This window comes from Falco rusticolus, chromosome Z (genome assembly GCF_015220075.1).
Source record: "Falco rusticolus isolate bFalRus1 chromosome Z, bFalRus1.pri, whole genome shotgun sequence".
NCBI lineage: Eukaryota > Metazoa > Chordata > Aves > Falconiformes > Falconidae > Falco > Falco rusticolus.
Genome location: NC_051210.1, coordinates 65,380,484 through 65,407,614, shown reverse-complemented (window position 1 = coordinate 65,407,614; position 27,131 = coordinate 65,380,484). Strand labels below are relative to the sequence as shown.

General features: G+C 40.7%; 1 protein-coding gene and 1 long non-coding RNA gene across 7 annotated transcripts in view; both read right to left on the bottom strand.

Moving 5' to 3' along the window:
• Window positions 1-20,492: 20,492 nt before the first annotated feature.
• The window catches only part of SLC38A9 (solute carrier family 38 member 9), a 53,856-nt gene continuing 47,217 nt past the window's right edge, over window positions 20,493-27,131 (bottom strand). For all 6 annotated transcript variants that reach the window (XM_037373372.1, XM_037373370.1, XM_037373371.1 and 3 more), the window contains 2 exons: window positions 23,008-23,097; window positions 20,493-21,287 (listed from right to left, as the gene is read on the bottom strand). In XM_037373372.1, the coding sequence (XP_037229269.1) occupies window positions 21,122-21,287; window positions 23,008-23,097 (256 nt within the window). In that variant the 3' untranslated portion in view covers window positions 20,493-21,121. The remainder of the gene's footprint in view (window positions 21,288-23,007; window positions 23,098-27,131) is intronic.
• Window positions 23,109-26,531, bottom strand: LOC119141266. The gene is made up of 3 exons (XR_005101884.1): window positions 26,519-26,531; window positions 25,210-25,212; window positions 23,109-23,581 (listed from the first exon to the last, which is right to left on the bottom strand). It is a non-coding gene; the product is annotated as an uncharacterized LOC119141266 (long non-coding RNA).

Here is a 27,131-nt window from a genome sequence, read left to right as displayed (position 1 = left end):
CAACCCGAAAGCATCACGTTCATCTTGTTCAGGCTAAGCAGCAAACAGCTCTCCTGATCCACACCCTTACGCAGTAAATTAGAGACCAAAGAGATTGCAGTAATTTAAATTGATCTCTTCCCAGAAGAATGCAAGCAAGATAGTGATTGCACTTAAAAACACCTGGAAATGGGTCTGCAGCAGCACAGCATTCACCAAGGAGAGAAATTAATCACGCTTTATTGTCTTGCAGTTTCTACATCTCTGTTTCACCCTTGAGACATAGCCTGCCTGAGGGCAAGAGGCATCTGCAATCTTCTGCCAGAATTCAGGAAAGCAAGCAATCACCCGGTTGTCTCCAGACCTGTCATTGCACAAGGGACATGAGCCTCCCTGTTGCAACCCTGTTCCCACCACTGGGCTTGCTATGTCTTGGAAACCCCCAGCTGAGCACAGTTTGAGGGATTAAGTTGGCGCTGCTTTGTTCTAAGCTCTCAGAAGGCTTTCCTGGGCCTTCATATGCAGACAAGCGTTAACCACGGAAGCATGCCAACCCAAGCACTTTCAACCTGAAATACTACTCAGATTAGCAAAGCCCTAGGTACTCGAGGGTTGTGTTAGCACAAGTACTACATCTTCAGATACGTTGTTTTGCACAAAAGGATGTTTTGGTGCAAAACTGAAGGGGGGGGGGGGGCGGGAAACCCAACCCTGCATGCTGAAGCACCTTTAACAAATAATTAAGTATCTGTGGCAGCAACAACTTCCAGGGTAGCCTAAATAGCAAACTGATGGTGCTTGACGAGAGAGCCTCTGGAGCTGTACATTCCAAAGGGGATGGAAGGTGTTTGCTTATAAACACAAAGAGAAATCACGTTCAGCATCAGCTAGGGGTTTGGGATTGGTTTTAAGTGTACAACACATATATCAGAGCCTCTGAATTTAATTTTCTCCTTGTACTGTAAGAGTTTTGTAGTATCATCTCACTCTGTGGCATTTTTCCTGTCTAGGTTTTGCTTGGTGTATCTGTCCCTCACAGCAAGGTGCTTAGATGTCCACCATTCTTAACCACCATAGTGATCCAGTGATGTCAAGTCAGATCCACTCGTATGCTTAGCAGGGTCTATGCTAAAGAAATCTTTAAACTGGAACCTGACTACCATAAAGGCAATATAAGCTCCTAGGTTATACTTTAACCCTTCATTAAATTTAAGTTTTTAAATAGTCTAATATTACTCTCTGGAGTTTTGAGGCTCCTAAATATCTTCCCCTCTCACCTACTCTCTCATTTGGTATGGTTATTTGCTTTCTTTTTTTTATTTTATCTGTTTGTTTAATTGAGAGCAGTGAGCAGCAGAGAACACCAACAGGAAGTTAAGGCCTTGTTTGTGTCTTTGTTTTCTTCTGGTTCTTCTAGAAATCGGTTGATCTTCACTGTTTTGCCCATCCTCCTCAGAAGTTTTGTGTGTACTAGGATTAAACTCTCAGGAAGTTCCTCATCAGTGTAAGTGGTAACTTGTACAGTAATTAATTATTACTGACCCAACAGGACTCTTAACTGCAATTAACATTCATATACATCAGCAGCTTCAGTGAATGATGGGAGTTTCCTAGTCTTGTTCCTCTGTAGCTTGACCTGGGCTGGGAGTCGATGGTTCTGAATGAGCCTTTACCGTTCAGGAAAGGGATGAAAGGGTCACAGTGGATAGCTCTGGGAAGCCATCCTCGGGGTGCTCAGTGGAGGGGTCGTCATGCCGACCAGAGCGCTGGGAATGCTATTAGGAAAGACAGGGAGAGTGAGAACGATCCATGATCCATCAATGTCATTACAACACGTTCCTGAACGCTGGCAATCCCTCATCAAAATGGGTAAGTACAAGCAGAGAAACCTCAAAGGCAGGCAAAAACGATTTCAGAACTTGCGTACAACAGCTTCAGTGCAAGAGAAACAGAAGCAGAACAGGATTTTCCAACACGGATAGAAAATCTTGGGAGAGGAAAAGGCACAGTACAGATCTATAAAATCATGAAATGTGTGAAGGTTAAATGTGTAACAAGTATTTACTACTTGTATCAGATAAGAACTAGGGAGAACCTATATAAGGTGTCAGACAACAGGACTCCTTTACATGAGAATATTGTGGAATTTATTGCCTCAGGGTGCTGCTGCAGGGTGGGTGCAAAATTTCAAAGAAGCCAAAAGGCACTAGGTAAATTCATAGAGGATAGGGCCACTTCAACAGTTTTTAACAGTTTTAAATAAATAGCTCAGATAATAGCTCAGCCTCATATCTCTTCTTTTGTTTGGTCTGGCCCTTTAGTTGTTTTCTCTCCTATATCTCATGTTTGTTTTATTTTTAATAAGGGAGCAGTAAGCACTAAGGAATATTTATATTTCTAATAAAAAAAGCATGAGGAGTTTCCTGTCTTCTGTCCTTTAATTCTTTTCCCTTCAAATACAGTTGATACCTGTTTGGGTATTTCACCCCCACATCTCTACTGAACTGTGTTGTCCATTCACCAAAAGCTCTCAGGCTGATTTGAGATTGTCATCTATGATGCTCCACTCCTTCACTCCTGGACAAATTCAGATCCATGAAGGGTTCTGCTCCTCCAGTTTTAGGTCAAAGTTACAAAAGCATTTCCTCAAGTGCAATGAGACCTGTTCCAGTAAAAAAGACAGGCTATTTCTGAAGATTAGCCACAGAAATAAAGGATCAAGCAAACATCACCAGACAACATAGTAACATAAATTTAATATTCATGCTCATGTAATGAACAAAAATGCATTAAAACCCAAGTATATAGCTTTGTTTACATGTATTTAATAGCATGTATCATACAGCCTCAGAAGATTATATGCTATATTATAGAAAAAACACTTAAGGCTATGTCTACACAAGTTAGTTAAAGTGGGGCCAGCACACACGAAACAGGTACTGGCACATGATTGTCCATACTATTTATGTGTTAGCTCATAAATGGTGCTGTTCAGAACTGACTAGCGCAGGCCAGGGAGCATTCCCCATGGCAATTTTGCATGCAGCCATGCTATTTTGACAGGAAGCAAATGCAGCTGTGTGGCCATCAGCTGTGCTCTACCAGTTGGCCTTAAGGCTAAGAAACTGTCCCTGCTTGTTCTTTATTGGATTTTATGATTTGTTTCAATTACAGATATTGCTCTGAAGCAATAATAGATTCTGAAAGAAAGAATGTCTCAAGGGCACTCACAAAATGTTCATGGCTGAGTAAAACCTTTATTAAAAAAAGTCTTATGATTATTGCAAGTTGGAGTGATTTAGAGGTGTCCAGGGGGCTGCAGGATTTGTGTCCTCTGGCTTTGGATTTCCCCTCTTTCTGATTTCTTCCCTTCTTGGTCATGCCTTCCAGTCAAACCAGCTGGGAAAACAGAGGTAACTGGCAGCAGGAGCAATCTCCAGAGATGAACTTCAACAGAGTAAACCAGCTGCACAATGAACAATTTGCCAATGATGTATCGAAGGTACCCAGTTTTGCTCCATCACACACCTAATGCAGTAACTCAGCCTCCTGTGCCTGGTTCCGTGTATGTTTGGAGATCCACATATCCACTTGAACAGATAGAAGATAAGATTGAAGGCAAATCTGTGTTATTGCACTCCTTCCACGTACATCTCCATGTGCCTCACTGGCTGATCAAAGCTGTGCATCCAGAGTGCAGCAGCTAAGGTGTCTACTCCTGCTGCTTGTCCCTGCCTGGCCACAACAGTCCCATCCCTGACACTGCTTCAAACAGGCAGAAATCCAAAGTGAAACCACGGCAAGGCAGCAGCTGCCAGTCAGTCCTGTACCGCTTCAGGATGGCTTGGATACCAGAAGTACCACTAGAAGTACAGCACGGGAGCAGACAGAAGCAGAGAGACCTGGCAAGAAGTAGATCTGAGGTTTTTTTCCCGGCCCAATTCTTATGCTCCTCCTAGGTGGGTGAACCACCTGACTGCTGCCCCTTCCGTTCCACATGTCCTGCTCATTTATGATGAAAACTCTTCAGAAAAGCAATAGTCCCTTACTATGTACATTTCCTAACATGGTGAGTTGAGCTTCCAGATGTTACTGTAATATTCATAAAGTCATATTAATCCAAAAGTACACTCTGAAGCTAAGGCCAAGCTAATATGACTATGGAAATATGTCTGTAGCAGCTTTTTTGCAACATTTTTAGAAATGGTATTATGCTGTTAAAATTGTCAGTGTTTCTTTTCTTTGAGCTCCACAAATTTGTGATTATTCTTTTCCAGTGCCACAGATCCAAAGGAATTTATTCACAAGATTATAGCAGTCATTTGTTGTTTTCGTAAAACATAAATATATTGGATAAAATTCAGTCTTGGACACATCTCCCGGCACTGATATAATGCAGTTAAAATAGCCTAGCAGATAAATAATTGCAACTGCAAAAACAAATTATGAGGGGGCTCTGAAAGTGAGTGTCACCAAACCCTCAAGCTGGCAGAATCAAGTAAGGCAAAAAGAAATCCACTTCAGTATTGATTGCGGAGCACATTTATTTCTTGCATCTCTGAATTATTCTTTGCAGAGCATGATCAGGGTCACTTCCTGCTCAAAACAAAATTAAGGGTACAGGAGAATAAATCAATAGATAATTGCAACATTAATTATTTTGATTTCCTTTCCAAATAATTATGTGATGACTGGGGTCTTAATACAATCATTATCTAATGAAAGCTTTTGCCTCTCTGTCTTCTATAAAATAGTATTTGACTCCTTGATCAGAAGAACCATAGCTGGAGCTGCTCTAATATACAGAATGTTCAGCTACTGAAATCACTTCCTCTGAGTTTGCACCCTACATGCTGAGCAGGAAACATGGGATTTCACTTTGCTGTCTTGTCCCTTTACATGGATTCACCCTGGTGCCAACAGCAGATTCAGTGCCTTGAGACACAAGTCAGTGGCTCCTGTCATCTACTGCCAGAGCACAGAATGTCCAGATTATAATTACACCCTGACCGCTTGGTATTTACTTTTATTACACTAATACTGAAAGGCCCCAGTAAGACTGGAGCCAACTGTGCTATATGCTGTACACACTCACAGCCATTGCTTCAAAGACCTCACAGAGCCGGGCGAAAGAAAAAAATATTTTCCATAGCAGCAAAGAGAACCTTAATTTTGATGCTGTTCTCCTTGAGGCATTAATGCTGATAGAGATGAGGAATAAACCTGTCCCATATGAGTCAACTGTGCAGATGAAAGCATAAAAATATCTTCTTATCTCCTGTTTTATCTTTCCCTTCCACGTTACTGCTTCTTTCCCAACTAGAAAAATAACAATAAAAATAAGAGTGAAGTCAGCACTGGGCAGGGATGTTGTAGTGTCTGGAGCACCATAAGCAGTGAAAGCAGGCAGGAGTCTCGCTTGATGTGCTCTGGCTCCTGTAGTCAGAGCGAGCACTTGGCAAAGGAGAGGAGAAGGATTATATCTGTCAGAGTAACTTTTATGGGACCCAACTCTTCCAGGGATTGTTTAAAATCCACATAATGCTTCTGAGTGTTAATGCTTGCATTGGGACGTTTGCATTAGCAGATAAACGTGCAAAAACACATTTCCAGACATCTGCCTAGTGACTGCATATCTGAGCAGTTTGCTGAAACTTGGTCCAAGGTCCATGAGGTCCTTGGGCTCCTGAAATGACTTCCAAGGTTTGTAATAAATTGTGCTGCTGAAGTGTACCGCAGTTAGGCAATTCTCACATGATAGAAACAATGTGTGGTGCACTGCACTAAAACCACTCCATGTTATTTTAATGTTCCAGCCTTTGAAAGCATTCAGAAGCGAACACAAACATACTGAAGAAATTAATACCTACGTATGTTGTGAAAAAAAGAGTAAAATTTGGGATGATGCCTCCAAATTATCACCCTCCCAGCAGAAGACTAGTGGATAACATAATGCTGATCTTTGCTGTGCTTTGTATTAGCCAGAAGTGAGGAAGAAGAACATAGAGGCTATGGTATGAACACTCACTGCCCCAGATTTCCAGGAAGCCCTGGCTGAATTGCTTATGTCCCTCCAGCTAGGTCCATACTTTTTTTAGCCATGTCGGATAGGTGAGGACTTGAATGTGCAATGTCCTAAGGCTAACTGGTGGTGTCTGGGAGGGAGGGGGCTGTTTTCAGGCACAGAAGGCATTGCAGTGTTGTTGAGTTCCCTTCCTGGTGCACACACCGGCTTGTAGGCTTGCGTCACAGTGTGAGCTAACAAACAGGTGGCGTGGGCTTTCAGGAAGCTCGGGCTTGCACGGGAACACACACTGTGTGCCCCGTTCATTCCCTTCTGCCAGGTGGGGAAGATAGCACTGCTGTGCTCCAGGTAGATACTGTGAAGATAAATGTCACAGAAATGACAAGGAACTCAGATACTGCTGTCATGGGTATAGATTCAGGGCACTGATTTAGTTTGTTCCTTTTTCTAATGTTATTACTATTATTATTGCAAAATTGACAAGTAACAATCATTATCAAGCTTAGACAGAGTTCTTGTTTAGCCATACTTGGAATGAGCACAGCTGCTAGCTTTCAGATGCAAACCTGCATTATTTCAGATAAGATCCAGTGAGGTACCAGTTCATCAACATCTGCAATAAAAAGCTGGGATGGTTCCTCCTACAAACAGTGTCTTACAGAACACGCACAAATGATGCAGATCCATGCAAGTATAAAAAGCCAGCATGACAGCTACCTTGTGTACTGTTGGTTTGCAGGAAACAAATACAAGAGCAGAGCACCGTAATCATAGAATCCTTGCACAAATCAATAGGGCAAAATCCGGCCAATGTACTTTGTATGACTGAAGCAATTAAGAGGCATAAAAAGGCCATGTGGTTGCTACAAATAGGCAAATGGGGAGTTTCCCACCCCAGACTAAGCAGTTGGCAGAGGATACGTGCTGCAGCCATTTATCATGAACCTGATCTTTATTTTGCTTAAGAGCCTATGAAGCATGTGATAAATTAACTTATATTACAGCAGCCATAGCAGGCTGGCAGAGGTACCCAGGACTGAACATGTTTTTTGTGGCTAAGTTACCTGCAGTCTTAAAAAAAGTTGTAACTGTGAATCAGTACAGTTAACACATACATTCAGACTGGTGTTTCACCACCATGTTTCTCTGCTTCCAGAATAAAAGCTAAGAGGAAAGCTATAAGCAGAGGTGGGAGGGGACATAGTAGAGGCAGATAAAGGCAGGTCTATAAAACATGTCAGACCCTGTTAAAAAATGACATGTGCATGATGCAATGCAATTTTAATATTTTATCTTGCTATGTTCACAGTATGGTTTGTTTTCTATCAAGTAATTTGTACTACCCTTGTTTAAAACAAATTAAGTACTTTTATAAAATGAAAAAAACCCCAAACCAACCAAAACCCCAAACCAGACCTGTTTAAAAATCAGGCATCAACTCTATATAGTAAAGAATCCACTTTATCACATTTAAAGACAACAGAGAGAAATGGTTTTGTAAGGCTGGTGATGAGGAAGGCCTCTGAGAGAGACTAGCTTTTGCTTTAAGTCTGCTCTGTGTGTGTTAGGCAAAAAAAGGGGGAACTCAGCTTCCCAAATCTCCCATCTCCCAGCTGACTGCTTTTACTGCTGGACAGTACATACGGCAGGACATAACCCGTCTGCTTCCTGACTGTGTTTCAAGGGACAGTTAGGTGTGCTCTGGCTATTCTTGCTCGACCAGGATCAGCAGGTGACAAAGACAGTGGAAACCCGTTTTTTTGCATCCCCCTTACTCTTGCCTGTGAGGAAGGCTCTGAGCACTCCTGACTCCAAGGATGACTGTACATGCCTGCAGGGTTGGGTCACAAGCATTGTGAGTACTTCTAAGCACTGATATCTAAAACGCCTGTTAGGCATCAAAGACTTCGTTAATCAGACTCAGGATGGACACTGTCACAGAGCCATCAGTTTTCAGCCCCAGCCTTTCCTAAGTGCGTTTCTTTAATCTTACTCATTTTTGCTGAGACTTGTTTGCTAAAATGCTCAATCCAACACATCTAATTGTTTGCAGGATGGGAAGTTTCCCTTTCCTCTGCAGCCTGCTTCTAGCACAACAATGCTGTTGATTTTTCTTGCACTTTGATATTACAGAATACACCTGTATTTAAATGCGTCATAAAAAAGTGTGTGTGCATACTTGTATTTATCAGATTAAATAAAACTATTTTAATTGTAATTCAGTTCAGCGCTAGATTTTAGTGTAAGAAGTAGAAGAAAAGCCAAGGTGTTGTAGACAAACCATAACATTTGTTCGAGGGAGGGAGGTTCTGCCATCAGTGCTGCTCAGAGCAGTACCTGGATCCTAGGCCTGCAGAGACAAGGTGCAGCGCTGGAGACAGAGACAACTGTCAGCAGGAGGAGAATGGAAGCAAAGGAAATGCAGAGGCATCCCCTGGCATGTTTAGTTACTGCAGAGTGCAGGTGTGAATTTATCAGCATTAGTCATTTTGAAATAGAATGGGGAAGGAATACCGTGTGCAGGTGGTGTGAAAGAGTAAGAAGCAGGGGAGCCTCATCTAAAACATCAGAGAAGTCAGTGCGGGCAACAGCTGGGGTGAAAGACTGAGTGGCTTTAACAAAGGAGGAAATTGGTGTCAGTTACAAAAGTGTTTAAATAATATTTCACAATGGAATAAAAGTGGATTGCATTCTGGGTTTTTTGGAAGCAGGATGAAAGATGACAGAGATGGATTACAGTATTCCAATATGAAGATCCTGGATAAACTAACTCAGCATTGGTCCTTCAGGCTTTCTCAAACAACGTGACAGGCATAAAAACATGCTGAGAAACGTTCAAATTCCAGAAACACAGTGACTCATGAATTTCCAAAACAGTGTTATAACAAGTTGCTGTCCAAATTTCCTGCTGTACTGTATGTAATGCATATTCAGTGGTGCTGCTGGCACACTTCCCTCTGACTCAGTATAGAACCACTGCCCCAATTCAGAGTTAGGTGACCACTGTGCTGCTGGAGCTTCTGTTGTTACAAACAGATGTAAAACAAATGTCCCAGTTCCTTAGTCATCAGTATCCTCTTACAGATGGCAGAATCTAATTCATCTCTGACCTGATGACCATGTATAAAGATGGGCAACTACCTTCTACAGTTCTGTGCCCTTCCAGTTACAAACAATTTTCAGCTGGATTAACATTTAGCTCTGGCGAGCTGGCCTCCCCAGCTAAAGGGAGAGAACAGGAGGCTGGAAGAAAGCATTACTCTATACATGTTTTCTCTTTCTTTCAGTGCCTAATGCAATGATAGTACATCTTAATGCTACATGACCCTTCCTGTGGATCCTCCTTGCACTGTGTGTTTGATGACCTCTTAGAGGCACGGGAAACCAGGGGGGGAGGTGAGGAGGAAGGTAAAGTGGAGAGAATTACAAGTACCAGCCTTAGCTATACAGACATGAAGGGATTCACTGATGCCAGGGAGCAAGATAACTTGCCTACTCCACCAGCCCTGGAGTAATGCTCCAGGGGGATTTCTCTCAGTTCTCCTCTTTTTCCTGTCCAGGGTCTAACTGCTAAAGAGAGGCATTTCAGCCTTCAGGAAATCTTGACCTGCCTATGTACATGTTCACTGCAGCTTGTAAATAAACCAGATTAAAGGGTAATAATAAAGAATTAGCATCATTGAGCATAGACTGAAATGATCACATCCAAATCCGCTGAAATTGCAAAAAGTAAGAAATCAGATTGCAATAAAAAATTTGGGGCCTTCTCTACTCATTAGATGCCTCACAAATATAAAGAAAGAATAGCAAAGCCTCTTTTCTTTCTGTTTGTTTGGTGGGTTTTTTTTCCTTTCCTTTTAGTACTCTGGTGGTTTCCTTGAACAAAAGACATCACATGGCTTTACATGCCTTCCTAGTAAAACTTCTGCCCTCGGTACATATGACTGTTTCATACCATGTGGAAATCTGGAAATAAGAAATCGTATCCTAAAGGCAATTTAATTGAATTGATAGTCTGGCTTGAAGGAGTCAAGCTCGAATTTTTCCCAGAGCACATTACTTGTCTGCTGAACTAGAATGAATTTTTCAAAGGTTAGGTGTTGCCTAATGTGTGCTGGAAAACCACCTTTGTAGGTTTGCAGTGGGGCAAGATGGTATTTGAATCTGCTGGAATGCTTTACATATTCATATCGCCTGAAGGTTGGAAACTCTTTATCACCAGCAGAGTAGCACAGATGACAGTAAAGATACAGTTCAGGCAAAGGAAAATGAGATGAAAGCAGTTCTTGAGACTCACATTTTCTTCAAAACACTGTTTTTGAATGCCAAGTCCAGATGTCTTTTGTGGAGATGTACTAATTTGCAGAGTATGTTGTACTGGATCGCAGGGACAGCTCAGTTAAGTACAGCTTGATCCCTGAATGGACTTTAGCAGTAAATATGGAAAACACAACAGCTTTTCTTGGCTATAATGAGAGGAGTGACATGCCATGTCCCTGCAGCTCAGACTGAGGTGAATTTACTCCCTACAGCATTTCATTCTCTACAGCACTCTTGCTGGCTAGATTGCAATTAATTTTTTAGCAGTTATAGTTTCTACAAATTTTACTCTTGGGGCTATAATTCGCCCTCCAAGAACCTATCCTGAATGGCAGGGTAGCAAAAATTAGACACAGTAAAGGAGAGCAACCTAAAGCTGGTATCTTTTTTTAACTCACTGCTAAGAAGTCCAGGTGAACCGTATTATAACATGTTTTACTCCCATCTCAAATAATCCACACAGACCTCTTGTAATTGTCTGGTTTTTGCAATGACCTTTCTACCACACCACTCTTAAAATTTTGTTGCAAAATTGGACAAGGCTAAGTCAAGAACAGAGGTACCCAAAGATGACAGAAGGACATGGGTGGATTTTATACTAATCCTGAATTTCTGGTTCTGCAGCTGACGGGATTCATAAACTTTACTGATGTCCGGAGATCTCCAAGTGTGTGCAGCCACATACCTGAAAACACAATAGCTAGAAAAATTGTTGTTACATCCTTGGAAAACATGGCTTTTCTTCACCATTACAATTAATTTCTGTAACTGCAAGATGCAAGCCTAAGATTGCAGTTGGCAACACAGCAAATAATTAGGGATGCTCTACCTTGTGGGGTATATTAATGAGTCATATTAAATAAGAATATTCGTGTACTCCATTACATATTAAAAAAACCCCAAACAACCAAACAGCAAAACAGAGAACAATGCAACATGCACACACCTGGGGAAGGAAGAGAAAGAAAACCTGTTGAATAACTAATGCTATGAAAAGCAGTAAAACCTTTGCCAGAGACCTTGTAGATTTTCACACAGGTTTACAATTGTGTTTGATCCTCCTTCTTCAGCTTCTCATGGGACCATTGTCTAGCTTTGTCATTCTTTATTATGAGACTGACATCAGTCAGCTGGTTTGTAGCCAGCTGCACTAATAACAAACTGGCAGGGAGATCAGAAATTACTGGAACTATTTGGTCATCGTGAAACTGAAAAAGGAGGGCTACTCCAAAACTCTTGAAGGCAGAAAGACACACTCTTAAACACCATTTCCATGATAGTTGTTTCAAAGCAGAAAAAGTCTACAAAGTTCAGATTGTTTCAGTTTATTTGATGCTATGTTGGCATTAAGAGATGTGAGGAGGGCCAGGCCAGAAATCTATCTCCTCCAAGAGGGATTAATTTAATATTAGAAAACAAAAATGTATATTGTCAAGGACCCAAACCTTTAAAAGCAAAGAAGTAATTTATTAAGGAGAATGACTTACTCTATCGCATTGCCTACAGCTTTGTAAGTAACATGCTCAATTTGTTTCTAATACAGAATATTACAAGACTGCATAGGCTTTTGCATCAGCTACACAAGCACAGTGTGCAATGGATTTGCATGTTTGGCTGTCCCACTTGCACAGTTTTTTTAGAGAAATTCAGCTCTCCTGTGCCAAGGTCACTCACTCACAGCTTTATAGTTCTCACCTGGCTCCACAGGAGTGTATAGTGACTGGCTGACTGCTTTTGAATATCTGGCTGAAGTGAGAGCTTGACAAAGCTTGGGATTATCCATCCTATTAATACCCTTGTGAGTGGTAAGAAGATGGAAACAATGACACAGTGCTTTCCTCTGTGCACCTCTAGGTTTCTGGGTGGAACTGCACATGTCCTAAGGTAGCTTTTGCCATTGCCTGCCATTTTTCTGTTAATTTCCTATTATTTCTTCTACAGCTTTGGTGTGATCAGTAAGGCATAATTTTACCCCCTTTAAAAGTTCCTGAAGTAAGAACAGCACAGCAGTCCGCAGAGGTACACCGAGTTTAGCAACCATGGTGTATTTGCCAGCTGGAGGGCACCCCTCTCAGGTGTGAATGGCTGGAAGCTGGGTATAGCCTGGCGCAGCTGTGGCTATGTGTACCTGTGTCATACCAGCGCATCTGCCACTCACTGCTCCCTCACCTTTACAGCCAGTGGGAAGTACACCTCTTGAATTCACTTGGGCCTTCATGGCCAATATGTGACATGAGATCAGAATCCTTAGAGCTAGAACCGTTACGTTTTATTGATCACTGAGAGCCAGGCTGTCAAGCTGAGTGCCATCACACACTCATCCTCTTGGTGGACTGGATATCAAGGTGGCTGCTCTGCTCACAACCCAGCATGGGCAAACTTAATGACAAAGGGTTGTAATGCGTATTTCAGGGGTTCAAGCAATGACCGATAGATGCACATTATTTGTGTGTCAGGCATACCCACTGGTGCCTTCTCTAAACAGGTCAGCAACAGAATGTGAGTGCTTAGGCCTCTACATGCCCAAAAGAGATTCCTTCTACTTGAGTTGCACAGGTCAATGGCTCCTTTGAAGGGATAGCTGATGGGCCACACAACTATTTATTTAACTGCTGAAGAAGAAATGCCATTAGGAGTGGCAGAACAGGGACAGTTGGTAGTTCGGTTAAGCAAAACTGGGTTAGTTGCTCTAAAAAGCAGTGCAATACAACCTACGAGTGGTGGGGACGATGGAGAAGCACATGGCAGAAAACTGGAGCTCTGAGGCTTCCGTGACTTTATATATACCCTGGCGTAACATTTTAAAATCAATGTGGTCAAAAAAGTTCACAGCTCCTCTCCAGCTGTCTACTGGCTTGAGGTTTGTGGCTGTAGTGAGTAAGGAGGGCAGTGAACTGCATGGAAATTCATACAGCACTTAGAAATACTCCACAGAGAAATGCTGCTGACAAATAACAGGCAAAGAACAAGTACACAGGGGACCAACAATGCAACTACACACAAATCCCAGAGTGCTTGGAAATTTTTGCCCAAGGAGTCAAAAGAAAGCAAGATCCACCCTGGGATGAAACAGCCAGCTAAGGGTACTTCAAAGGTATTCGGTTTTTTCCTGTGTGAGTTATCACTGCACATACACACACACACACACAAAAAAAAAGATTGTGCTTCCTAGCTATAGTCTGTGTTTTACTTTGGTACTCACCATTTCAGTGAGTTTTTTTAAAGGTAAATCTGTAATATCACACTCAGCAATATAGCATGCAAACTGTGATGCAGATCTGACCGACGCATCTGAGTAACAGCTGCTGAAGTATACCCAGTTTCTTGCGTGGAAAGCTGAGTCCCACTGTTTCTGATGGAATCTTCCCCAACTGCCAAAGTCTTTTCACAAGTAATCTCTCCAAGACCTGAATCAGTGCCCACTGAAAGCAAAGGGAAAGATTCCTTATTGATGGCAACTGTCCCAAGTAAGCCAGAGGTCTAGGCTACCCTTGCCAGAAAATTTTGTTTATGTGCATTTTCATGACTTTTAAAGCTTCTCTTTTTGTAGTTGTCTTTCTTATAGATCGTACTTTTCGGTGAACTTTTTCCCAGACACTTCACATACTGGATAAAGCAGGGTTGATGTGTTTCTGTCCCTGATTCAACATAGAAGATCATGTTATCAGATTAAGAGACCTGCTTTAGGCAGGGTGCACTGGGAAGCATATGCAATGCTAAAACATTCTGCTGTCCGATGGCCCGATTTTCCCTGTATAAACACATGGGATGAAGATAAAGGACTCAGTCATGTGCTAAAGAAAACGGTGTGGTGCTCTCACAATAAAACCATAGAAGCCAAGTTTTTAACAAGTTTACCCAATGGTTGAAGTTTATGTGCAGTTTGGCCTCCGAGGTACGTATAGACATTCCAGTGCAGATGGGAATTGAGGGCAGATTTCACTGTGGAAATAACTGGGACAGTCTTGCAAGCTCTCAGGGAAAGCATGGGAGCCTGTGATCACATACATACTCCTCTGATGCCACTAAATGGAAATTTATTACCAAGGTGTAAATCAGGTGAACAAACCTGTCCGAAAGGGGCTCACTGGGGACTCAGCTATCTATGAAAACAGGGAAGGAAAGAAAAAACATGCGCCTTTAGGTAAGAGTATATTTCTGGAGGAGCTCTAGCCCATCACTTATTGCACTTGTTATGACGGGGTAGCTGTCTGCCTGCAGAAAGTAAGTGCTGTCTGTGGTATAAACAAGTGCACTCAGAGTGCAAAGGCTGTCATATTTTGTTTAACTAAACTTGTTTTCTGCTGTTGGAGTAGGAACAGGAACTGTGTATGCAGTTGCAACTCACTGTTTTCACAGACTAATATTGTTTTAGGCCAGACTTCAGTTAGTTTAAAAAAATCCATCCCTACCCCTACCCAGCATTAAGAACAGCAAATTTTGTTACGCTTTCAATACCCCAACTAATTATTCACAGAACAAATCACAGCTAGCTGGGCTTTGGCTGTCAGAGGTTAACCCTAACTTCTGACTCCTTTGACATACACAAACATATCAAGAGGAGAGACAAGGTGACACTTGAACTTGAACTGCCGCTACAAAAACTGCTAGGGAGTTGGTGGCACCATAAAGAAATGTGATTTCAAGGGCTTAATAAATCTAGTCTCAGGAAGAAGGCAGCAGTTTCCCAGGCAAGAGTAAACTGCTCACAGTAACTTTCACAGAGGCAGGATATAATCTTTTGTGCATTGTCAGCCTGGCTGCGTCCTAAACAGCAGCTGTATTTCCATAACAAAGGACTTTAGTTATGCAAATCATCCCTTTCAAGCCAAAGGACTGCAGACAGGATAGGTGAGATCTAGCCTTCCCTTAGTAAAGAGCGTTGCACTTCTACAGAAGAAAAGATGCCAAGTGAACGTGACCACCTCCAAATCCCAAACCCACAGAGCCAGCACAAAGTATCGGTGGGAATCATCTCCGCTGCCTCTACCACCCTGTACCAGCCCAGATCCCTTGAACTCCTACACTGGAAAGTGAAGGGATGTCCCCGAGTTTGCTTGCAGTAACTCAGTATCCCGACCTGGGCTCTTATTACACACCCGGATGCAAAAAAATCGGTATTTACTGAGGAGATAAGTAAAAAAAAAAGCAGCTTCGATGCAAAACAGCCTCCCCTCTCCTCCCACAACTGGCCTGTAATTTGAAAGCCCCGCGGTAACTTTGGAATTCAATCTCCTTTTGCTCTAAGAGATTAAGCCAGCTGGGCAGTGGGGACAATGTCTCTGTTCGGTGTGGCATTTAATATCTAGCCTGGAACTCAATGTGTAGGCATTTCTCCTCCCCACATACTGCAGCTGAATGACTTTGCTGTGTTGATTTGAAATGACCTGACTAATCTCAACTTCCTCTAGCAGTTTAATGAAATGTCAGAAGTTAACAAGGTCCACAGAACTGAAGAAAGACCATTCAAACAATGATGAAAAGAAACACATGGACAGCAGTTTTTAAACAGTCTGTGGGCTATTGGAGATAATTCAATGAGCTTTAGCCAAGCCGCAACATAAACATACTCAGAAAGGACCAAAAAATGTTTAACATAAAGCCGCGGTTTTTACCTGGGATGTTTAATCTACTTCAGGATTACAAAAAGAAGGTATACAGGAAAAGCCAAAATGAGGTAAAATGGGGGGTGGAGGTGGTGTGGGTGGAAAGAAACCCTTTCTGCCCCACTCAGATCAGTTGGTGTTTGGAAATGCAAAGTTCAGTAGCACCGGTTCCACCATCTGAAATTACAAGAGAGAGAGGTAGAGAGGGTCTGGCAAATTGAGTCCTGTTCCTTTCCAAGAAAAGTTCAATGGTGTTCTAGCTGCGGAATAAAATAAATATGCTGATCGTGACTTCAACCTCACAGAACACCAACTCAGAGGGAAAAGCTTACACTGTACGCCCCCATCAAGCATGGTACAATGAGCTAAAACAAACATATCAGTGCTTTCCATATTATTAATATTTTACTTCCTAATAGGGAGTTACTGAGAGCTCTGCTACAATAGCATTTTCATTACTGAAGACAGCCCCCAGATTTCATGAGCTGCCCATGGAAATGAATTTCTGCTTCCCGTCAAAGACAAGAGGGACACTTTTGCTGGTACAGCCTCTCCCAGCTATTACCAAACACTAATCCTTTTCACATTATTTTTTTTCCTCAGGTGCCTTCATATCCATTATAATCATGTCAGATGTTTAAGTGCAGTTGTCCTCTGGAGTAAAACATCTTGAAAGGCAAAAATACGCCTTCTGGAGGCTACCATATCTCTCACCTTCCTTATCACTGTTTTGCTGCAGAGCACAGCCATTGCAGCATCAGCCTGGAGGCATGTATGCAGGAGTCTCTGGGACTTCCCAGAACGCAGACTATCTAGCAAAGATGCAAGAGTCTCAGTTACTCTGGGAAGTCTCTCCTTCCCACAGCAGCTCCAGCATTCAGTTACACTGTTGCGTTGCTGCCTCTCAGCTTTCCATTGCACCACGCTGGAAAGACATCCACCCTCAACGTGGGGGCACAACGGAGTTTTAAGCAACATTAGGGCTGACTGCACATTCTTGCATGCTAATTTTGCCCTAAGGTCAGCGCCCAAAGGTACGAGATGCCAGCTCGGAGCAATGATAGGGAACCAACTGCTTCTTGCCACCTTCACACCCTCAAGATCCCTAAGGAAAAGAAGTTGCATGATCATGTAATCAAAGGCCAAGGGTTGTGTAGAAACCTGGTGGAAAAGGGGGCAGTTTGGAGGCTGAGCAGGCAAACTGTCAATCTAACACCCATTCAGACATTTTTTGTACATGGAGCTTGAAAGGATGAACTTTTAAGAAAAAAGTAAATGTTACATAAAATGTCCTCCCTGAGCCTGTTGGTTTTTAATGCAGCATTTGAATCCTGAATGCTCATTTTTGCTGTGCAGATAATCTGAGCTGCAGGATTTAATACATTATGTTATTAATCCAGACAGAACAAGAAAAATGTATTTGTAGGAACAAATGCAGCTGTGAGTGACTGGAAGAGCAAGGGGAAACAGAGCTAATACGCACAGGACAGATTATGAAGACAGCTAGAACCTGAAAGGAAGAATCTAGGTCATGATAATATTAAGAAACTGGAACAGATGAGGCTAGGCCATTACACAGAAGGCAATGAGGTTAGTACAAGCATGGATATGGAGATCATTCTTTCTCTTGTCACGGCTGAAGGCAGACATAAAAGCCCCTTCATCCGTCCTTGCCCTTAGAAACTACAACTACTTCTGTTCATCACAAAGCCTCCACTGAAAAAACTACTGCATTGGTCTCCCTGCTCAGACTGTCTGTGATCACCCACAGACATGTCCACAGCTTCACCACACAGGCATCTCCACAACTGCTCATGGAGCTTCCTGGGAATTTCCTTGGCTACTGATTGCTTTGGCAATTTTTAAAGGTCATGCTGGGTTAATGCCTTATAGATCTTGAGATCTGGATTTTGGCTTGATGGTATTAGCAGATATGATTACAGCTGCTTGAGCCTCATGCAATGAAAACTTCAGCTTGCATCACTGAGTTACTTCATAATATGGAGGGCTGGATTTTCAGAGTGCAATGAGGTAGGGATGGTGCCAAACAAAGCCTGGTACTATTATGAAGAAAACCTTAGATTCCTACTCAATGCCCAGAGCTAACAGTATTTCACCTCACAGCTTACTTCAGAAAAGCTCAAATGTCAGAATTCAGTATTTCCAGCAGAAATTACTTTTCTTCTATGAGAAGGTAATAAATTACATTTCAAAATACACCATTGGGTCCATATATTACTTTTTCTGCTCCACTAAATCACATGATGATTTGCTGGAACAGAGGACATAAGGAATTGGAATTAGCTGGCCATCACTGCAGGGTCACATGAGCAAGTAAGATGAAGTGTGCATTTGTGGAGAACTGCATTATGTGCTTGCATGAAAAGAGACACTGCAATCTACTTCTGGTCTTTTAGCCCACTTAAGTTGCCATTAAATTTTAAAACATTACTTAACTTAGGATGTTGACAAAGAAAAGAAACCCTAAAAATGCCATTCTACTTACACAGTCCTAACTTGCTTCTAACACTTGCGAATATCTCAACTGCATATAGTAAAATAAAATAAATACTTTCTCATAAGAAAATGTACTCCAGGTGATGAGTATAATGAAATATTTGTTATCACTTTAATGCTACTTATCAATTTGTAATTCAAATCAAAGTTGTTAAAGGCCTGTATAAATAAACAGTGCAGCAAGAACCTATCTCTGCAACCTGGAGCTAAAACAGGCTTTTAGAAAGGTACTGAATAATTTCCTTCTAAATATTGTCAAATCATTGTACACTGCACAACTGGAAAACAGACAAGCGGACAGAAGATGCAATTAACTTCACCATTAACTCTGTCTTACTTGGGAATTGCTGCTGAATTACTAGATCCTAACAGGATTTAATTCTGCTGAAATCAATGGGCCTTCTACTATCTGCTTCAATGGCAAAGATTTAACTTATGAAGTCACTCAGATGGAACATGGAGGGACATAACCAAATTGAAGTACCTGTGCTCATCAGGGTTTGGACCTAAATTAAGCACTGAAATTATAGCAAATAAGCACAAGAGCTTAACGTGAATTAGCCAATGATGCTTGAAATCCTGCATCTTTCATTCTTCCTTTTTGGTGTTTAAGCACTTCTCATCTGTACCAAATAACTGTGGAGAGTTTAGCAACATGCTACAGCTGTGGAACTGTAAATATGTAAATTTGTTGGAAAGATGAGGAAGTTTGTTGGAAAGTAAAAAAAACCCAACCTCTTTTAAGTGGTGACATGCACTGCTGAGAATGTTGAGGGAATGCTGCCATGAAGTTACATGCAGTGATGACTACCTAGACATGCAAGGAAGTATTTTATGGGAGAGGTCAGACCCAGTCCCTAAAAAGCAGATGCGTTGGCCACTGCTAATGTCAGCACCACAAGACAGGCTCACTGTCAGGCAGTGGAAAGGGTGGGCAGATACACCCTAGGGAGTAAGGAAACCAAGCAGTGGAAGACAAGAGCATACACAGGGAAAATGACCAGGATGGGGAAAACACTTCTCTCTAATACAGAACAGATGATGGATGTATTCTCCAATTATGATTTAAAGGCACAAAAAGTTTCACAAGAAAAAAGATATATCTGAAATAATTGTCCTATTCTGCAGATAATATTGCAAATCCATATGATCTTGTAATTCATACAAATCAAAGGACATTTATGCAGTTTAAGAAGCCTAACTCAAACAAACAGATCTACACCATTACTACAAAAAAATCACATAATTTCCCAGAGAAGCATGGTAACAATCTAGGTTATGTTTTTCATTGCCTTTCTGATGACAAAATGAACTCTTACCCTGCAATGTAATTATCTTTCCCACTCAACTCCTACTTCACAAATATTGCATCACTCCAACTATTTTCCTCTTTTACTGTGGAATTCAGCATTGCTCAGAATCCTCTTTCTATTATTCTACAGATGTTGATTATGTTAATACACTGAAATTCTGTACGAAGAGGAGTTTTTACTCTCTCCAACCACAAAAGATGACATTCCACTAGTGTCTGGCAACTTAATTATTGCATGTTTTGGGTTAAGGCTCAGACTCAGAGATGGTAGGTCAAGGAAGGTGTCTGTGTGCTTACACATGTACACCCTCTTAGTTAGTAAACAAGAAGTTAAAAAAACCAAACCAAAACAAAACCACAACTCAACCCTTCCCAGATTTTTCCAGCTTCTGTTAGGAATTACTTAAATTATTTGATTTAGTCAACAATTCTGAAGAGTGCTAGCTTTGTCTCTCTGCTCACAGCCAAAATGGCTAGAGTAATATAGTGGAAAAGCACACTGAGAGACCACTAGAGTAAGACCCTAACAGGGAGGGAGCAAGCCTGTGATGAACATTGTGTTCAACGTGAATCTATAAAACCACATGCAACCCCTGACAAGACAACTTCATAGCACATAATAGCTCAGTTAACAGAGTTGAAGTGAGGTCAAGCCTGGATTTTCAATTTTAATTGTCTTGCTCTAATTTTTTTTATCCTTCTGACGTTTTTCATTGTAAGATCACAACTTGTGTACATATTGGTTCTCAATAGAACACTGCAATATGAGTTTATTGTTTCTTTTAGTTGGGATTTTGTAGAGGAAAACCACTGCCAAAACAATTTCATAGTATATTCAAAATTAAAAATGCATTTTACCCCAAATGACTATAAATTAACCTAAACAGCAAAAAAAGACAATAATTCCTTAATTTTCCAAACAAAACAGAAAAATAACTGCAACAAAGTCAAACAAACTGAACAATTCTGTGAAAGCATATTTGTTAATAAAGGTAAGGACAGTTCCTTTGGAGGAAAGAGGAGTTCTACGGCCTGAGGCTGAAAGTTGTGTGTTTTGAGAAGTGTGCTGTAAAAAATGAGAATACGTGAGTTTCATTAATTTTTGATATACATTCAACAAAACCAGGAGAACTACCTCACTCAAATCTGAACCATTTCACTTTGCATAATCTTTTTTTTAGAGGAGCAAGACAGGTTTTCTGTCAAGCACCTGAAAGATGTGTTTTAAATTTGTTTCAAAGGTGCATCTTTTCTCAAGATCACATGTAGGACTGTTCATTCTCATGCATGACGGTGTTGCTCAAGGCTGTGGCCAAATGTCACAGTACCATTTGTCACAGCCACAGGGAGAAGGGGGAGTTTTCACAATAGAAATTGTGCAATCAGATTCGCCAGTCCAAGGAGGATTATAAAGATGTGAATGATCAATGCTGGCCACGTCAGCCGCCCAGCACGATGCAGGGAGATCATGTAGATGAGGGACGGATACACGAATACAAAGGCCAGACCACATGTTGCTCCAGAGTATCTGAGGAAAGGCAGGGAGAGGGGAAGAAGAAAAGAAAAAAACAGAATGCTTTGCATTAACTCTTATTTCTGGTTATCATTTCCCCCCCTCAAACCAATGAACTGTCAGTCTGGCTGAACAATGTCTATCTGCAGTCACTAAACATCAGTTTCTGTTCCTTGCTGTCCTTTACCTCCTTCAATGGCATTTAGCTATCTCCACTCTGTGCTGCTCAGCCCCCTGCTCCCCTGCACCTGCCCTCTGACATGCCTCTGAAGTTTCAGCCCCATCCCCACATGCTTCTGGGACTAACTGCCTATCTTTGACTTGATGTTTGTACTTTCTTTGGGGAAATTTGTCAACACGCAACAGAAAGTGACTGGACAGTGCATCCTTTATTAGGCATCCTTTACTGTCAGAACTACAAACCTCACTGCACACCAGCCATCTGAGGACACCTGTTAAAACGTGAGCACAGAAACACTCCTGAATGTTCAACTTTTGTTTTAATTTATTTAATGAGCTTCTAGCAAATCATTCTCCAGACCTGGAAAGACCAACATGACCTCCTGGAACATGATCAACCACAGCAAATGAAACATTTAACTGTCCTTTTTGTAACCACCCCCTTGCTTATCAAAACCTCTTTATTTTCCCCTATTGTGAGTTTCCACCAACTAAGTTATACTGCAGCCAAATATGCATTATTAACTAACAACAACTTATTTTATTTCAAATATATGAACATCCCTTTTAGACAGATGAAACATCATAATACAGAGTAACCATGTGCAACACAAAATGAGCGAATACCTAAGTTAAGATCGTACATGGACAATTTATCACCTGGAAATTCACTATTCAAAATATCTGCTTACAGTATGAACATATCAGCAGAGACCAGGATCAGTTTGCAAACAGAGAAATGTGTTGCATGATATTTATTTGGAATTAATAACCAGACCACCTCTATTACTGGAATACAAACATTTTCACTAAAAGGACAAGTAAAAAAAAAATGAAACGAAAAAACCCTCAAGAATCAGCTACTGAGCAAAAGTAAGTTATTTTCCTACTCTGGTCAGACTCAAGCCTGTCATTCTGGTTTTACAATTGCAGATTCCTATATTTTTAAACACCTCCCTCTCCTGGTTGCTGTAGGAAAGATGCAAACTAGGCAAGAATGGTGGTGTTATTACAAATATGTAGAAAATAAACCTCATTAGATTGCTTCCTCTAATCTTTCTCAATTATAGAAATCCTAGGTGTTTCGTAACATGGTAAATTTAAGATATCACGTAGAAGTATAATTTTTATGTCACTCTTCCCTTTGAAGTTACTTGTTTTCTTGGATTTTAATTACAGACTTTCAAAATAGCTTCAAATGGTCTTAACACAAAATAAAAACTTGAGAGAGGCCACACAAAAAACAAGCAGCTTTTCTATGGACACCATATTCTTTCAAGGGTATAGTTACAAGGTCCTCAAATACAGATCCAATGAAATCTTGGGAATCATCCAAATCACCTCAGATACAGAGGCACAATTACAGATAGGTGCTTCTCAGAACTTCAAGAGAGATGATTGTCTATGCTGCTATATCATTATTTACAACTTAAAAGGTATAAGCCTCACAAAATACAATGACACAATTACCTGCACTCATACTATTCCTTTTCAGCATCAAGAGACAAACATGGAGCAACAACACAGGTAAGTTCATTGTGCAAGCAACACTCACCTTATGATACCTCCTATATTTGGGTAAAATCTTGCCATTGCTACTCCAGCTCCTACGATTGCTACATTCAGGATGAGCACATGGAAAATGCTACATGGAAGTGAAGAAACAGTGTTAAAATCTGTGCTTCATTTATTACAAAATACCACCATTATCCTTCATTTACATTAACATTTAACTGGAACATGGATGGTGTTTCCATTTGCACGACTCACTCTATTAAAGCTAATTAATTTCACAGCAAACATAACATCTACTGAATATTCAAGAGTGCCAAGCTAAATATCTAGTGTTTTGACTCAACATATTCTTAAGGAGTAAGTATGTGTAATTTGGCAGTTCTTCTGAAAAACACCATACGTGGTACTTAGCACTCAAATATTTCAGATGGATGTACAAATACCAAAGAAACAATACGGTATAACTTAATTCCCCCACGAAAGAAATAGCTTGTTCAGAGAATGATCTGTATTGTTCAAAGTGAAGTAATAGAAACCAGAAGAAAGGAAAAGATGTACCAAGTAGAAAACATCACACAGAATACTAGGAGGGCAATGACACCTTAAAATTTGACCTCTAATGCATTTTGATAGAGGACAAACATTTAGAATGTTGGATGTCATTTAATATATGACCTGTGTATTATTTATGTTGGAATTTTTCTGTTGAATTAAATTTTACAGATGTTTTACTTTTGCTTTCCTTTTTGCATTAAGGATGAAAACAATGGATATTTTCTGTTCTGCAAAACTTAGGGTAGTTACGAACAGAGCTGAGACTCAGGAAACTATCAATTTTCTCTAGAGAATATGAAATGTTGGTATATTGTAACATAAGGTAAAGTCAGGAAACATAGTAAAAAACTGTGATATTTTGGTCACACAGCTGTCTCTATGAAGGGAAAAAAGAACTGACACAGAGGAAACATACATACACTTACAGGTTTTGTTTATTCTTCTGGAGGATTTGATTTCTTAAAATAAACAAAAACTGTAAGCCAATGCTAATTTTTTCTTAACTGCAGAAAGTATCTGTATCATGGAGGATGTCACTAACAAGCTTTTTTAAAAGTGACAACTTCTATGGCTGAAAGACTGGTTGCCAGTTGCCAAGTTAGGAAGAAAGATTAGAGCCACAGTCTCATTAAGGTTTAGGAGAGTGGAGGTAATTTAAACACAAAGGAATAATTTAAGTTATGGACAATTTCTAACGTTTGCTCTTGAAAATTGATTTAATAAAGACAGAAATAGTATCTTTTTGTACACGACATTTTAACAATGGTACAAGAGGTGTACCTCCAAGACTGAAGATAGTAGCGGGAATACAGCAGCTCAAACTTTAACAAAAACATAATTGGATATAAACCTGGTAAAACCCCAAGAATAAAAAATAAAATCCCCAGAATCAGACTTGTTAGGTGAAAAAGGACCAAATGTTTACTGCTTCTCTAATACTGCTATGGAAAGCCAATTAACTACATTGCTCACAAAAAAGCATTTGCCATTAAAAATTACTTCCTCTCTCCCCACACACACAGCAGATTGCAAATCTTACTGTCAGCACAACTGAAGCCAAAAGTTTATGAACACAGAAAATGATGGCACTCCTTCCATTCTTTTTTCCCCTGAGATTTATTTTTTAGCAAGAGGGATTAAAAAGAGTACAGGCTTAGTAATTAGAAAATGTTTTTGCAAATCTGGGTCAGTTCAGAATATTTTAGCAGAAAACATGAAAAAAGTCTGAAGCATTTCATTCTGGCATGCTTTAAAACAGAAGATGTGATTTCATAGTTCAAAGTTGTTGCTTTTAAAAAAATTAATTCTAGTGTCCTGTAACTTGAAAAGCAAAGTGGTACATGCGTATGTCTGGTGTGAAATGAAACATTTTTCAGCTTCTTGATCTGGGAAAAAATAATTGGGGTGGAGGGAAATGTGTTTTGGCTCAACTGGAAACAATTGCCTCAAAGTGCTGGACTCCAAAACAATTCAGTATTTGCAGAGTACCGCTTTGCAGTTTTATTTGTAACAATTAAGCAGCATCCTCAAGAACAGTAACAAAATCAGAAAGTCTGAAAAGGATTTAAATCTGTCTGTTTCAGGGCAAAAAGGTTACACTGTATTTCTCCTCTGGAATATCCTTGCTCCTTTTGAAACAGCCCAAGCTATAACCACGTTATGGGACAACAAGTGTTGAACCTGCAACCCCCTTCTTTTACCTAGGCATAGACATTCACAGTTCATCTCAGGTTCAAGACAGGAGAAAGACTCATTCTTAATGCAGAAAAGGGCATTATCATTTAGGAAAAAAATATCCTTCTGAATAAAGAAGAATCTGATAATCTAGGTTACTAGTAACACTAGGTTACTAGTAGCTGTATCATTTGACATAGTATTATGCAAAGGACTAAGTTTCATGCAGGTGTACTACAGAAGGGACAAGCACTTCTCATAGCCTGTGACATTTTAACAAGTTCTATATTGCTCAGTTTTAGCCTGACAATGGTTTATGGTACAATTAATGTCCACCACACATTGCAAAAGGGCAGTCAAAACACCAGTATTTTGTGGGGGGCATAACCATACCACCTCTGCTTATTATGACTATACGAAGAAAAGTATTTAGGTGATGTTAGAGATCAGAAAAGATGTGGCCCCTCTTTACCTAACCACCCTGCTGGCACACAGCTGTTTTCTAAGCAGCATAACCTTCTTCATCACGATCAATGGCAACAGGATGGGCTCACCCATGTCAGGGTGGACAATCTGCCTGGGCAGCCTGATTAGGGCTGCTGCTCTGAGGCACATGCTGGAAGGCCACAAGGAGGTGGTAATTCACAAAAGAGGCACATCCATGGCAATCCAAGAGCAGCATGTGGTGCTTCATCTTTTATATTCTGTCCTCAGTCTCAATATCCTCAGTTGAGCAGACGAAGACTCTAGCTCTTTTGTATAAAGAGAATCACTGCTTACATGCAAAAATCCTGCAATCCCACAAAAAATAATATTAAAGAGGCAGAAAAAAATAAAATCAAGCTTTCCCCTTAGTCTTGCTTTTTTCCCCCCATTGCAAGGTTAACCTCTCAGGCTGACAGAGTCGAGAAACAACCTGGTATGCCACAAGATCATTAGAGGGCTTGCTCTATCAAGTTCTGTCCTGCAGAAGGGGTGGTTACACTTAAACCACTGAACAACAGTGACCACATATATCTAATTAACTTCAGCACCCGCAAAGTAAGAATCATACTGAAAACTGAAACCAAACCCTAGGGCAGGGGACATTTTTAAATCCCCTGAGGTCAGATGCAAAGACATGAGAAGAGCTGGACTCAGACTGGAGTCACAGGGTGAACATGCATATTAAGGGAAACAGGAAAGCAAGGAAAAAAGCAAAACAGGATCATTTAAATAAGAATTTGGGGAAGATTACTGCATCTAAAAATGTTTTTTCTTCCTGGAAATCTCACTCAAGTGACATCAATCAAAAGACTATGAATCTACAGAACAGCAGTTACAAGCAAGACAGAGGCTAGGTGAAAGGCAGATAACACACATGCAAACAGCAGAAATTAATTCACTGCATTAGAAGACACATCTGTGGGAGAACTGGCAGGTCTGCTGGGATACCATGGAGTAAGGGGAGGACAATCTTTAAGGAAAGCCAAGTGATTTCTTTCCATCAGCTTATTTAATCTCTCAGAACAGGGAAGATGTTAGGTTTTAAAAACTGATCAGATGACTGTACACAGCATTTCAAGTGCAGCATATAATTAATCAAGAGAATCTCTGTCACCAGTATCACTGTAGCCAAGAGCCAATAACAATAATAAAAAAGTGAGCTTTCTGTACATGTAAGAAGATCCAGAGTCACGTAAGAAACAGCATATAAACCACATGCCTCTAGCCCTAAGTCACCCTAAATGATGCCATTGCAAACATACCTCACTAGGAAAGAAATAATTTCCCAGTACATGACATCTTGGACTTGCTTTACCCCACCAGGGAGGGAAGAAGAGAATGAACAGTTCCTTGGTTTTTATCCCAGTACATGACTTTCTGTGTTGTAGCCTGTACACTAGCATACATTTTGCAAAATGAAAGAAGGAATTAGGACTCCTTTGCTTGTGC